The sequence below is a fragment of the Leptodactylus fuscus genome, chromosome 11 (assembly GCF_031893055.1).
Source record: "Leptodactylus fuscus isolate aLepFus1 chromosome 11, aLepFus1.hap2, whole genome shotgun sequence".
In the NCBI taxonomy this organism is placed as follows: domain Eukaryota; kingdom Metazoa; phylum Chordata; class Amphibia; order Anura; family Leptodactylidae; genus Leptodactylus; species Leptodactylus fuscus.
The window spans coordinates 54,199,138-54,214,518 of record NC_134275.1 but is presented as its reverse complement, the minus strand read 5'-3'; the positions used below and the strand labels follow the sequence as shown (position 1 = coordinate 54,214,518).

The window sequence follows — 15,381 nt, the reverse complement described above, 5'->3', positions numbered from 1 at the left end:
GACATATACAACCAGTCTGGTTCTTTATTATGGACACTGGTTACTATTGTATCTGATCATGTGTGACACAATGTATCGCTCTGTATAACTGGATACAATATGTTACAATGTATCGCTCTGTATAACTGGATACAATATGTTACAATATATTGCTCTATATTAGTGTCGAGGGAATGATAAATTCCCCCAATGTATCACTCTGTAAGACTGGATAAAATACACTCACCGGACACTTTATTAGGTACACCTGTCCAACTGCTCGTTAACACTTAATTTCTAATCAGCCAATCACATGGCGGCAGCTCAGTGCATTTAGGCATGTAGACATGGTCAAGACAATCTCCTGCAGTTCAAACCGAGCATCAGTATGGGGAAGAAAGGTGATTTGAGTGCCTTTGAACGTGGCATGGTTGTTGGTACCAGAAGGGCTGGTCTGAGTATTTCTGAAACTGCTGATCTACTGGGATTTTCACGCACAACCATCTCTAGGGTTTACAGAGAATGGTCCGAAAAAGAAAAAACATCCAGTGAGCGGCAGTTCTGTGGGCGGAAATGCATTGTTGATGCCAGAGGTCAGAGGAGAATGGCCAGACTGGTTCGAGCTGATAGAAAGGCAACAGTGACTCAAATAGCCACCCGTTACAACCAAGGTAGCCAGAAGAGCATCTCTGAACGCACAGTACGTCGAACTTTGAGGCAGATGGGCTACAGCAGCAGAAGACCACACCGGGTGCCACTCCTTTCAGCTAAGAACAGGAAACTGAGGCTACAATTTGCACAAGCTCATCGAAATTGGACAATTGAAGATTGGAAAAACGTTGCCTGGTCTGATGAGTCTCGATTTCTGCTGCGACATTCGGATGGTAGGGTCAGAATTTGGCGTCAACAACATGAAAGCATGGATCCATCCTGCCTTGTATCAACGGTTCAGGCTGGTGGTGGTGGTGTCATGGTGTGGGGAATATTTTCTTGGCACTCTTTGGGCCCCTTGGTACCAATTGAGCATCGTTGCAATGCCAAAGCCTACCTGAGTATTGTTGCTGACCATGTCCATCCCTTTATGACCACAATGTACCCAACATCTGATGGCTACTTTCAGCAGGATAATGCGCCATGTCATAAAGCTGGAATCATCTCAGACTGGTTTCTTGAACATGACAATGAGTTCACTGTACTCCAATGGCCTCCACAGTCACCAGATCTCAATCCAATAGAGCATCTTTGGTATGTGGTGGAAAGGGAGATTCACATCATGGATGTGCAGCCGACAAATCTGCGGCAACTGTGTGATGCCATCATGTCAATATGGACCAAAATCTCTGAGGAATGCTTCCAGCACCTTGTTGAATCTATGCCACGAAGAATTGAGGCAGTTCTGAAGGCAAAAGGGGGTCCAACCCGTTACTAGCATGGTGTACCTAATAAAGTGGCCAGTGAGTGTATATAACACTGAATACATTTATAATCTATATACCTCTTTCCACAGATTATTTTAATTTGTGTTTCCTTGCAATTTTTAATATGTTGACGGAATAAAATTAATAAAAAATTTTCCTTCGGGGATAGAGACTCCCAGCACAAGAAATACTGTACATGCCAGGGATTTTGACAAACGTCGAGGGCACCTCACAAACCCTTATTCCTATAAATCCCTTTGGTTCCTGCTGCTGTGTTCCTGTCATTCTACATGTCATCTCCTCCATATAAGTTGTCGTTGACTACCTGTACCAGTGACCACAGAGCAAGGAGAGGGGCGCTGCCTGATTGCTGCAGAAGCTGGAGGTAGGGGAATGTCATGAGACTATGGAAATCCCAAAATTGTCTTCAACTTTATGGAAGAGTTTATGATACTGTAATATTCACCTACTCTGTGATCAAAGGAATTCCCCTCTACAATGAAACCTCTGATGCCATCACTGATTCTGGAGCAATAGGAAATGATATACTAAGGCTGATATACACAATGCAGTCTGCCCTCTAGTACCCAGCACCACAAACAGCAATTGTGAAATACAATGGAAGAAATCCGTATAAAACATCACATTAATATCCTAAACTGTTCAGACTACCTCTGCGGTCTGTTTTCTCTTGGACGCTATAGAGACTTTGCATGGACAATAAAATATAAGGATGGTTGGATATTATTGATACATAATATTTGTGAGCTTCAGTTAAGAGAAGTAGACTGTGCAACCTGCACGAGTCAGGAAATAATGTGAATGTTTGCCCTGTACGGCACTATAGAACAGGTTGATGCTATATAAATACCGGGGCTATACTCACATTATCTGCTTTCTTTGCGGTTCAATAATCTAATTCCACATGTATGAGGCTGGGGTCCCAGGTGCAGTCCTTGTGAATCCCATCCTCACTTTGCAGAATACTATGCATCGTGGAAATGTTTCCAAAACCGTTACATTTTTGCATATGACTATGGAAATGTCAGTGATTTCTCTATAGGAATAGGGAAGCAGAAAGTCCACCAGCTCCTGTCCTGTATGGATCCTATACTGACCGCTCCCCAGATCAGCTAATATAATGGATCAGCCATGTGTAAAAGCATTCATCCTGGTGTATTGTGCGGGTATAACTTTATCCTAATGGAGACGTAGCTGCGCTTGTCAATACTTATTGAAGACTATAGAATTCTATCATTAATTATATTTATACCCCAATGTAATGTACATTTAATAATGGACAGGTCACAGTTATTCATTTATTCATCACGTTATACAATGTCTCGGTGTATTCAGAGTCATTTTATTGGGTGATCTCTCGGTTACAGAAGCCATGGATTACACGAGGTACAATGTACAAGGTGCCTCGTGCCTCGGTGCAATGTGATGAAATACATGTCTTATGAATACTTGCTCAGATCTCTACATGACTCTGTCTAGTTTGTACCAGATCTGATTTACATTGGCGACATAAGAAGTAACTGCCCATTATAGTATATACAGAATATCGGACGACAACCCTCTTATTATCTGCAGATCCTTCCTAGATCACAGTCTGCTGGAGACACAGGTTGGCAATGGTGGTGATGAAGAGGACCCCGATAGAGGCGGCAGTGAAGGGTCCATGGGCTAATAAGGGCTTTGTGTTTTCCTGTAGCCATTTGTATTCATCTTGAAGGTTTTGTTTTTGTAGTTCTGGCCCCAGAATTCTTCTGATCTTCTCATAATGTTTGTCTACATGTTCAATCTGGGGAAGAATGTGGAGAGAATGAAGAAGGCTGGAATGAGCAATGTCACAGTGGTATGACCAATGTCACAGTGGTATGACCAATGTCACAGTGGTATGACCAACGTCTCAGTGGTATGACCATCGTCTCAGTGGTATGACCAACGTCTCAGTGGTATGACCAACATCTCAGTGGTATGACCAACGTCTGAGTGGTATGACCAACATCTCAGTGGTATGACCAACGTCTGAGTGGTATGAACAACGTCTGAGTGGTATAACCAACGTCTCAGTGGTATGACCAACGTTTCAGTGGTATGACCAATGTCTGAGTGGTATGACCAATGTCTCAGTGGTATGACCAACATCTCAGTGGTATGACCAACATCTCAGTGGAATGAGCATTGTCTCAGTGGTATGACCAATGCCTCCAACCACTGGATCTTTACCTCCATAGAAAGAATGATACTTCCAACCCTATGGCCAATGAATCCAATGCTCCAACCCATTGTACTCAACCAATGGATGTATGCCTCAGAGGTATGGTCAACACTCCTGAAAATATAACCAGTTCCCCAAACAATATCCTCATTTATATGATCTATGCTCCAACACTATGATCAATAGCCCTACCCAATGGCCTTACCCACCATATCTATGTCCCTTACTGTAAGACTGATACGCTTTACACTATGACCATGTCCATCACTCTCCATTAGCAATGTGGCTTATGGTCATTCCCGCCAGATCTAATTTACCTTTGCACTATAAGGCTGAGCCCCCTCGTTGCAGAAAAACTGATTTTTTTGTTGTAAATTTTGCTTCATTTTTTTTTTGAGCCAAATCCAGAAGCATCTACAGAAGGAATGGGAAATATCTAGGAAGCTTCTTAGACCTCTCCTTCTGCTCAATCCACTTCTGGCTTTTGCTCTAAAAACTGCAGCAAATAAAGTAGCTTTTCTGCAATGTGAGTCCTCATCCTGAATGTCAGGATTCATTATCATGGATTTGATCCCTACTCTTGTATAGCACATGTACGTGTCCAGCACTCACCTGCACGGCTGTCATCAGGCTGGTGTCAATGAGATTTCTGTTATACGGGACCAAAGTCACCTTCTCAAATGTCAGATACTTCTCTCCTCCAAATGTGTTCTGCAACCAAAAAGTAAGACGAAATGAAAAAAGTGGTCTGAAGCTGCATGGGACAGAAGCGCAGCAAGGTCATGTGACCAGTGAAGAGGACGCGCCGTATCGTCAAGTACTGCCCCCCATCAATGTGAGAGGTCATCAATATCCTGGTCATGAGAAGCACCCCTTTAATGTGACAGGTTCCCTTTAATACATTTTTGTATCTGACTGCCACATTTCGTGCTATTTCTGTTGCATGTTGTTATAGGAGAGAATAGAGAAGTGACGCGTTTCACCATCTTGTGGATAAATAATGTAAATCAGAGAGCTACGATAAATTTAGGAAGTATCGCTGTGTAGAGGACATTGGGAAACCCGGAACAAATCTTGACTTCCCTCCCATTCATTGCATTCCTGGCATTGACCCTAGACTATTCTGACGTGCACAACTACACATTGGTGACAACTCTGGCGGCAAGAACAAAAATGGCTACAAAGTCACTGACAAATTTAATAAAGATATAAGGAATGAAAGATACCTTAGTTTCTGCTTCCACAACCACCGCAATATCCTCAATCCGGATTCCAAAATGTCCATCATGATAGTAACCGGGTTCTAGGAAGGAAAAGTAAAGAGATATTGTGAAGGTAAGATTGCAAAAATTCTAGCCTTGCCCTACAGAGTCGACAAAACAGCAGTGATCCTACATTATTGCCTAGGCTGCTGTAAGCCCCAGTATCTCTGTAATGGAGGCCTTCTTCTCTGTCCTAGTCCCAGCTAGGGTGTCCCTGTATTTTACATTTTCTGTAATAAGGTTGGAGAGTCTGGAGTCTTGAAGGCAGGATCTCTTATGTAGATCCAACTACAGACATTTAGACTCTGCTCATGATGAATCAACATGGCGGCCAATTCCAGGGCTCAGGAGACTTACCAATAGAAGTGAACATCCCCTTTTTAAAAGCAATGTTGCTATTTTGCAATCCCACTGGCCCTGAAACAAAATGGAACATGGTGACATAGGAAATACATAGTATAATAAGGATCAGATTCGTTATCATCATCATCATCATCGATCCCTTCTCTCTTTTGTTTCCAGTAGAGATTACTTACATTCATGGACAGAAAAGAAGTTTCCTATCCCGTGTCCAGTCCCATGGCCGTAGTTCAGTCCCACTGCCCACAGGGCTTGTCTGGCTATTGATTCAATAGATCCACCTATGAACAGAAAACCAAAAAAAGTCATGTGACCTATCATGTCGGCCTAAATTATTATGAAGTTCCATGGTGTTGGTAAAAAAATATAATGTAAGCATTGATAAAAAGAGATGTAGACTGTAAGGACGGGGCGCAGGCAATATACGTGTTTATTATGGTTCCTATAAGGTCATGCAAATATGTAATAATGCCACCCATAGATAACAGTGGAAGCTCTGTACTTCCCCATGGAGATGTGGTGGCATCACCCAAAATGATGGCGGCGTCAACCAGAATGATGGCAGCGTCACCCAAAATGATGGCGGTGTCACCCAGAATGATGGCGGTGTCACTCAGAATGATGGCGGTGACAACCAGAATGATGGTGGTGTCACCCAGAATGATGGTGGTGTCACCCAGAATGATGGCGGTGTCACCCAGAATGATGGCAGTGTCACCCAGAATGTTGTGGCATCACCCAGAATGATGGCGGTGTCACTCAGAATGATGGCAGCGTCACCCAGAATGTCGTGGCGTCACCCAGAATGATGGCGGTGTCACTCAGAATGAAGGTGGTGTCACTCAGAATGATGGTGGTGTCACTCAGAATGATGGCGGTGTCACTCAGAATGATGGTGGTGTCACTCAGAATGATGGCGGTGTCACTCAGAATGATGGCAGTGTCACTCAGAATGATGGCAGTGTCACTCAAAATGAAGGTGGTGTCACCCAGAATGATGGTGGTGTCACTCAGAATGATGGTGGTGTCACTGAGAATGATGGCGGTGTATTCCAGAATGAAGCTGATGTATATCGCCAAATTTTGTTTCAGAATTTCTTTATACAACCTGATACCCCCTCCCTGTCTTATAGAGTGGAAGATGGTCGTCACTTTCTATTATTAGAGTGTGGATTATAAATCATTTACTGTTATTCATTCATCCAGTTTGGCAGCAGTGAGATCTGCTGGACATAAGGATAAAATACTACTACTTCTACTACTACTACTACTACTACTACTAATAATATGAAGATACCATAGGTGCCAGGTGGAAAGATAAGTCTGCTCAGCTCAATATTCCCCATGAGGACCCGAGTATAGGCTTCCTGTAAGAATCATAAGAGGAAGGTTAAGACGAGAGATCGTGGTCAGAGTTATCTTTTAAAGAGGAACTTCATCAATTCTAACTCTTTACATCCTTCAGTAGTTGCCGCTCCACTGATTCTGACGCAGTTGGAATATTCTCTCTAGCCCCAACTCTTCCTGAGCAATCAATGCAGTTAGTTTCAGCACCATGATGTTTTATATTGTCAGGTTGCTGGTCCCTGTTTTTCTGCTCCAGCCCAGGATCTGACTGTAGAGAACATCATCATGATGAAACCAACAGAAATGATTGCTCACTAATGGTGGGGGCTAGAGAGAAAGATACAACTGCGGGAGCGGCATCTATTGAAGAATGTGATATACTGGGGCTAGAGATGTTGATGAGTATCACATAAATATATACATATGATATTATACAGAAGGTTATCACATAACCAGATATTTCCTTATATTATAATTGTGGCTTTTTTTTAAGTTTCTGCAAATAACAGATATTTGACATTTAACCTTTTCAAAGTCACTCGGCGTTCCCCACGAAACTGTCCTCGTGATGTCGGTTGTTCCATCACTGGAAAAATATTCATGTGAAACAATGAGATTAAAAGAATCCAAAAACCTGTACAAATACAATGTGCTTTTTTTTAATCAAATGTTACTCCTAGTGATACTTCTAAAAACTAGTAATACTGCTGGGATTCTTACTACTGCTACTGATATTACAACTAAAAATTACTCCATCTGTTATCATTAATACTACTGCTATTACTGCTGCTACAACTATTAGTACTACTAACTAGAGATGAGTGAGAAGTGAAATATTCGAGATTCGATATTCATTTAGAGTAGAGCCTCAATATTAAACTACTCAATCGAATATCGAATCCCATTATAGTCTATGGGATCCGTTTGCTTTAACTGTCCAGCGCTTGCAGTTGTGCTGATACTCTGTTCGGGAGGATCCTCCTGCAGACTCCTTCTGGACGGGTGGCAAGCGCAAATGTGAACTTACTCATCCTGCAGAACCAGCATTGATTGGCCGAATGCTATACAGTGTATAGTGCTGGTCGGGAGAGCTGGCAGCTTGCGGTTATGCTCGAGTTGACTTTTTCTCATAGGAATGCATTGACCAGCGTTGCTTGGCCGAATGCTATACAGTGTACAGCATTCGGCCAATCAACGCTGGTTCTGCCAGAGGCTCATCTGTGAGGAGGTGGAGTCTAAGATCGGACCACAGCAGTCTCCATTGTGGTCCGATCTTAGACTCCACCTCCTCACAGACGAGCCTCCGGCAGAACCAGCGATGATTGGCCGAATGCTGTACACTGTATATCATTCGGCCAATCAATGCTGGTTCTGAATGCAATCTTTACTGCGAATAGTGAGTAGTATTCGATCGAGTACGTGTATTTAGAATACCATAGTATTCTATCGAATACCTACTCGATTGAATACTACTCGCTCATCTCTACTACTAACTACTACTACTATTATTATTATTATTAGAATTAATAGTACTACTGAAGATTACATCTTCTACTACTACTATTAGTACTATTATTACAACTACAACAACTACTAATACTATTACTATTGTTATTACAACTATCAATGCTACTAAAAACCTTTACTACTACTATAACTACTAATACAATTAGCAATACTAAAACTACTAGTACTATATTATTACTACTATTATTATTATTATTATTATTATTATTATTATTATTATTATATATTCTACTATTATTATTACTACCACTAGTATTACTTCTACTATTATTACTGATACTACTATTAAAACTTTTACCACTGGCACCACTACTACTATTACTAATACTACTGTCATTATTATGATTACTACTACTATTGTTTGTATTATTACTACTGCTATTACTATTATTGCTACTGCCACTGTTACTACTACCACTACTACTACTATTACTATTATCACTACTAATACAGTTATTGTTACTACTATTATTACATTGCTACTACCATTATTACCACTACTTCTATTATTACACTATGACTATTACTACTATTATTACTAATACTACGACTATTACTACTAATATTACTATTACTATGACTATTACTACTACTACTATTATGACTGCTACTAATACTTCTGCTATTAATATTATTGCTGCTGTTACTACTACAACTACTATTATCATTACTACTACTAGCATTATCACTACCACATTTTCTTCTTCTTATGCTTGTACAGCGCTATTATATTCCACAGCGCTTTACAGACATTACTACTGCCAATACTACTATTACTACTAATACTGTTTCTGCAACTACTACCATTGGTACCATTACTACTATTATTACACTACTACTATTACTGTTGCTTTTATTACCACTGGCATTCCCTTTTCTACTTCCAGTACAGTTACTACTACTACTACTATTATTGCTACTGCCATTATTACTACTACCATTAGTACTAAAACTACTATTATTATTACTTGTACTACTACTGCTAAAACTATCATCACTACTAATACTGTTACGGCTACTACTACTACCATTATTATACTACTATTACTACTGCTACTAATATTGTTACTTTTAATACCACTGGAATTACCTCTACTACTTCTAGTACAGTTACTGTCACTACTACTATTATTATTAGTCTTACCACCACCACTACTACTATTACTACTATTACTACTACTGTTATTTCTAATGCCACTAGTACAGTTACTACTACTCCACCCCTATATTATTCTTAATATCATTATTACTATAGTAACATGAGCTACAGTAATTGTTAGGTCACTCTCTAGGGACATTTCTTATACCTGCTTTCATTTCTGATATTATTTTAGAAAAATATTGGTAGTTGATGGAGCTTCTATAAAAGAATACTCACTAGTACTGCCCCCCAGAGTCGATCAGGTAGATCTCATTCACAGTGAGTTTGCGGTCTGTCTGATTGTCTGGTCTGGAAACAAAAAGTTATTTTCTTATACTTGGATTTCCTGCAGTACATTGTCTCCAGTGTCTTCTAGTCAATTATTATGCTATGCGGAAATATTCTTATGTACAGGGTCTAGTCATATGCCGAGTCTAAAGATGTATATTTTTGGATAAATTTCCATAGTGATTGTCAATTATAAAAGAACCAAAAACAAACAAAAAAAATGAATAGATAAAATTTAAAAAGTCCAAAAATAGATCTTTGAAATTTAGGGAAAAAAAATGTTACTTCTGAAAAGTTGTGAAAATAAGTTAATTAATTAATTACATTTAATTAAACATTCCATAGATCTGTAGTTACCTGTAATGCGGAAGAGCAGCGTTGAGACCTCCTGCTGAAATAGTTGCAAAGCTCGGTCCCTTAAAATATGCTTGCTTCCTGAAATGAAGAAAATTCTTTTTTTTTTTTTTTTGTTTATTTTTCATTTTCTTAAATCATCTGTGAGGTCAATTTACAACGAGGATATTTTTTAATTTATTTTTTGGCTTTTATTTCCCCCTAGTTTCTCTCTTGCTACAAATGTATCAAAATGTTTCAAACTGGTTCAGAATTGTTTTTGCAATTCTCTCGAATGGAAGGCTCCAGAATTCTCAATACATTTTTAGGCCAAGAAAGAAGGGGAGAATACCTATGTGCAAAAATTTTGCAACTTTTTTTAAAATAAAGTTTTGAATTCTAATTTAGGTGTACACCTATGTACAATATAAGCCATACAAACATTATATGTCACATAAAAAAAAAAAAAAAAAAAAAAAGAAAATGAGATTTTGGGCACAGGAGAAATAATAACTCATCAACTGTGTATCATGACTACCTGACTGTCCATTGGATGACGTGAATTTTTTGCAAACATCTTTGACAAATTTGGTGAATTTCATGACTCTTCTTAGGCACGCCCCTGTCTTTCTTTTTCCCTATTACTCAGAACACTTACGCTCGCAGACTGTCAACTTGATTTGCTCCACTTATTTCAGTTACTACACCCTTTGGGGCGTTTTCCTCCAGCCACATTAAGTATTGAACAACTGCTACAGCATCTCGGATCTAAAATGCAAAAAAGATTAAAAAAAATTAAAATAATTCGCAGGCTGGATGTTGAACATAAAGAAGGGAGACCTCATCGTAAAAGCCAAAACTTGGCTCCCTACTGGAGCTGGATCAAACCAGCCTTGGCAATTAATGTCAGTCTCACTTTGTAAAGGGTTTGACTGAAATGTGTCATCTACGTATCCATTCTCAATCCCAGGATACATCGGTCCTCCCTGTGGACGTGCATGGAACGCCAAAGTCAGGTACCCGGCACCTCTGTGTAATACAATGCGCTCAATGGATCACGACCATCAGATCACAGAAGCCGCAACCTAGTCCGATTCTTCACCTGCCGAAGTTTTATACTCACATGACATTGCTCTAATAGTTGTTGCTCCTTCTCTGTTTTTACAGCTTTTGTCATCATGACTGGAGAATATGTCGAGGATACAAGTTTATTCTGGAAAAAACAAATGGCAACTAATAACATAATAAAAGCTAACAATTGAAACAAATAATAAAATGGGTATAATGTGACATATCCAGGATCTTCAAGAAGATGATTTGGACATCATTTCCCTATTTCCTGGGATTTACCTTTGGGATGACTTCATATAAGCCGTAATTGGTGTATCGGGATCCAATCCAGACTTTCACATTCCCCTTCACGTACTCCTCCACAGTTTCTCGCACTTTTTCATAGTCCAAGAGCTCAACACACGTTCCTGGGCAGTTGCTGTTTAGGTATGTACGAACACTGTCGGTTATCCGGCTGACATTAACAAACAATCTGCAAGATCAAGGAAAAGTTCATAGTCTACAATATAAGCCAAGGGTGTCCAAAAACTGTTGCCACTTAAAGGGCTTCTTTAGTTTATAGAAATTAACTTTAATTATTGTGAATTGAAACGTTCTTCAACTTTCACCCATGTGGAAGGAACCTCATGCAAACACAGGAGGAAAATACAAACCCCCTGCAGATGCTGCCCTGAGTCAGATTTGAATCCAGGACCTCATCTCTGCAAGACAACAATGCTAACCAATGAGCCACCATGTTGCCCTTTAGTTGCAGAAAATTTCCTTGTTAAGAATGGTTGAGGCTATGGCTCAACTGTTAGGGTGTCTATCTCTTATACACAAGTTCCTGATATCTGGTATAACCTTCTTATTTGTGGGATTGTAAGGGTTAAACCTGTTATACGAAGCCACTCTGTTCAATTTGCAGTGACAAAATGGAATGCTTTTGTACCTCCTTATGTACGACAGTCCAACTTGGTGGAACTCCGCATTAAACATCCTGGAGCTTTTGAGCAGTAGAAGGCAGGGGACGATTATTGCATGCAGCAAACCAGAGGGACAATGTATACATCATTGGAGGTTTATGAGGGTAGTGTTTTGGCTTCTCAAGCCCTTTAAAGAGGCCACCAAATTTGTCAGCAGGGATGACTACAACATCAGTGATATGATCCGTCTATTGCATACTTTACAGGAAACACATTCATGAAATGAGGGACGGAAAAGGAGGAAAAGTTTCCACCTCTAGGTTAACATCATCATCCTGTGCTAATGGAGGAAGATAAGGATAATTGCCATAGCTACCACCTCTTGGGAAGACATGACCTTCAACCTGGCCCCCCATCAAATACCACTATAGTACAATTGATTTCACATCTGCTCCGATCACAACATAATTTTTGGCAGCTGGGGCCACACGGTGGCTCAGTGGTTAGCACTGCAGCCTTGCAGCGCTGGAGTCCTGGTGTTCAAATCCCGCCAAGGGCAAAAAACCATCTGCAAGGAGTTTGTATGTTCTCCCCGTGTTTGCATGGATTTCCATCCCGTATTCCAAAAAGACATACTGGTAGGGAAAAATGTACATTGTGAGCTCTATGTGGGGCTCACAATCTACATTAAAATAATATTAATAATAATTTTTGGTGGCTAGGTTCTTAGGTGCCCTGACAGTGTCATACACTATGTTTTATAGATAGTGTATGACACTGTCAAGGCTCCTAAGAACCTATATATAAAACATAGTGTATAACACTGTCAGGTCTCCTAGGACTATATCTATAAAACATAGTATAGAACACTGTCAGGGTTCCGAAGACTATATCTATAAAACATAGTGTATGACACTGTCAGGGCTCCTAGGACTATATCTATAAAACATAGTGTATGACACTGTCAAGGCTACTAAGAACCTATGTTTTATAGATAAGCTCCTAGGAGCCCTGACAGTATTATACACTATGTTTTATAGATAGGTTCCTAGGAGCCCTGACAGTGTCATACACTATGTTTTATAGATAGATTCCTAGGAGCCCTGACAGTGTCATACACTATGTTTTATAGATAGATTCCTAGGAGCCCTAACAGTGTTCTACACTTTGTTTCATAGATATAGTCCTAGGAGACCTGACAGTGTTATACACTATGTTTATATAGATAGGTTCCTAGGAACCCTGACAGAGTTATACACTATGTTTTATATATAGGTTCCCAATGAGCCCTGACAGTGTTCTACACTATGTTTTATAGATAGGTTCCTAGAAGCCCTGACAGTGTCATACACTATGTTTATAGATAGGTTCCTAGGAGCCCTGACAGTGTCATACACTATGTTTTACAGATAGGTTCCTAGGAGCCCTGACAGTGTCATGCACTATGTTTTATAGATAGGTTCCTAGGAGCCCTGACAGTGTCATATACTCTGTTTTATAGATAGGTTCCTAGGAGCCCTGACAGTGTCATACACTATGTTTTATACACTCACCGGCCACTTTATTAGGTACACCTGTCCAACTGCTCGTTAACACTTAATTTCTAATCAGCCAATCACATGGCGGCAACTCAGTGCATTTAGGCATGTAGACATGGTCAAGACAATCTCCTGCAGTTCAAACCGAGCATCAGTATGGGGAAGAAAGGTGATTTGAGTGCCTTTGAACGTGGCATGGTTGTTGGTGCCAGAAGGGCTGGTCTGAGTATTTCAGAAACTGCTAATCTACTGGGATTTTCACGCACAACCATCTCTAGGGTTTACAGAGAATGGTCCGAAAAAGAAAAAACATCCAGTGAGCGGCAGTTCTGTGGGCGGAAATGCGTTGTTGATGCCAGAGGTCAGAGGAGAATGGCCAGACTGGTTCGAGCTGATAGAAAGGCAACAGTGACTCAAATAGCCACCCGTTACAACCAAGGTAGCCAGAAGAGCATCTCTGAACGCACAGTACGTCGAACTTTGAGGCAGATGGGCTTCAGCAGCAGAAGACCACACCGGGTGCCACTCCTTTCAGCTAAGAACAGGAAACTGAGGCTACAATTTGCACAAGCTCATCGAAATTGGACAATTGAAGATTGGAAAAACGTTGCCTGGTCTGATGAGTCTCGATTTCTGCTGCGACATTCGGATGGTAGGGTCAGAATTTGGCGTCAACAACATGAAAGCGTGGATCCATCCTGCCTTGTATCAACGGTTCAGGCTGGTGGTGGTGGTGTCATGGTGTGGGGAATATTTTCTTGGCACTCTTTGGGCCCCTTGGTACCAATTGAGCATCGTTGCAACGCCAAAGCCTACCTGAGTATTGTTGCTGACCATGTCCATCCCTTTATGACCACAATGTACCCAACATCTGATGGCTACTTTCAGCAGGATAATGCAATGCCATGTCATAAAGCTGGAATCATCTCAGACTGGTTTCTTGAACATGACAATGAGTTCACTGTACTCCAATGGCCTCCACAGTCACCAGATCTCAATCCAATAGAGCATCTTTGGGATGTGGTGGAACGGGAGATTCGCATAATGGATGTGCAGCCGACAAATCTGCGGCAACTGTGTGATGCCATCATGTCAATATGGACCAAAATCTCTGAGGAATGCTTCCAGCACCTTGTTGAATCTATTCCACGAAGAATTGAGGCAGTTCTGAAGGCAAAAGGGGGTCCAACCCGTTACTAGCATGGTGTACCTAATAAAGTGGCCGGTGAGTGTAGATATAGTCCTAGGAGCCCTGACAGTGTCATACACTATGTTTTATAGATATATAGTCCTAGGAGCCCTGACAGTGTCATACACTATGTTTTATAGATCCCTCCCTAGGAGCCCTGACAGCGTTATACACTATGTTTTATAGATATAGTCCTAGGAGCCCTGACAGTGTCATACACTATGTTTTATAGATATAGTCCTAGGAACCCTGACAGTGTCATACACTATGTTTTATAGATCCCTCCCTAGGAGCCCTGACAGTGTTCTACACTATGTTTTATAGATAGGTTCCTAGGAGCCTTGACAGTGTCATACACTATGTTTTATAGATAGGTTCCTAGGAGCCCTGACAGTGTCATACACTATGTTTTATAGATAGGTTCCTAGGAGCCCTGACAGCGTTATATACTATTTTTTAAGCCATTTCAAGGTGTGATTCATACCAAACTTGTTTGACCTGAATCACCCAGTCCCAAAACAAAATGAATCTTGAGAGGTTCACCCCTATCTGCTTATAACATATCATGTGACTGGTGACATTACTACCTGATGGAATCTTTAGTCAGCAGGGAATATGAGTAGAAGTAAGGATTATTTGGAATATCCTGTCCACGAAGATTGAAGAGCCCTATGAGAAACAGAAGAGGACAGATGTTGTGATATACTGTGCTGTATACTGAGCATCCTTGGTAATTCACTTCATAGGACTGGAGTTGATCTGCAGATAGTCAGGTACAGCACAATTAAAATCTCAC

The 15,381-nt window shown here is 40.6% G+C and overlaps 1 protein-coding gene and 1 long non-coding RNA gene across 2 annotated transcripts in view; both read right to left on the bottom strand.

Moving 5' to 3' along the window:
• LOC142184122 (uncharacterized) overlaps positions 1–15,381 on the bottom strand; it is a 437,945-nt gene that overhangs the window by 404,152 nt on the left and 18,412 nt on the right. The gene's annotated exons all lie outside the window — the stretch shown is intronic.
• XPNPEP2 (X-prolyl aminopeptidase 2) overlaps positions 2,708–15,381 on the bottom strand; it is a 29,023-nt gene continuing 16,349 nt past the window's right edge. The window contains exons 9-21 of the mRNA XM_075259921.1: positions 15,173–15,254; positions 11,233–11,425; positions 11,006–11,095; positions 10,541–10,650; positions 9,907–9,984; positions 9,499–9,570; positions 7,119–7,179; positions 6,544–6,613; positions 5,423–5,527; positions 5,244–5,303; positions 4,851–4,927; positions 4,237–4,335; positions 2,708–3,204 (exon numbers count right to left, since the gene is read on the bottom strand). Of these exons, the coding sequence (XP_075116022.1) occupies positions 3,001–3,204; positions 4,237–4,335; positions 4,851–4,927; positions 5,244–5,303; positions 5,423–5,527; positions 6,544–6,613; positions 7,119–7,179; positions 9,499–9,570; positions 9,907–9,984; positions 10,541–10,650; positions 11,006–11,095; positions 11,233–11,425; positions 15,173–15,254 (1,301 nt within the window). The 3' untranslated portion in view covers positions 2,708–3,000. The remainder of the gene's footprint in view (positions 3,205–4,236; positions 4,336–4,850; positions 4,928–5,243; positions 5,304–5,422; positions 5,528–6,543; positions 6,614–7,118; positions 7,180–9,498; positions 9,571–9,906; positions 9,985–10,540; positions 10,651–11,005; positions 11,096–11,232; positions 11,426–15,172; positions 15,255–15,381) is intronic.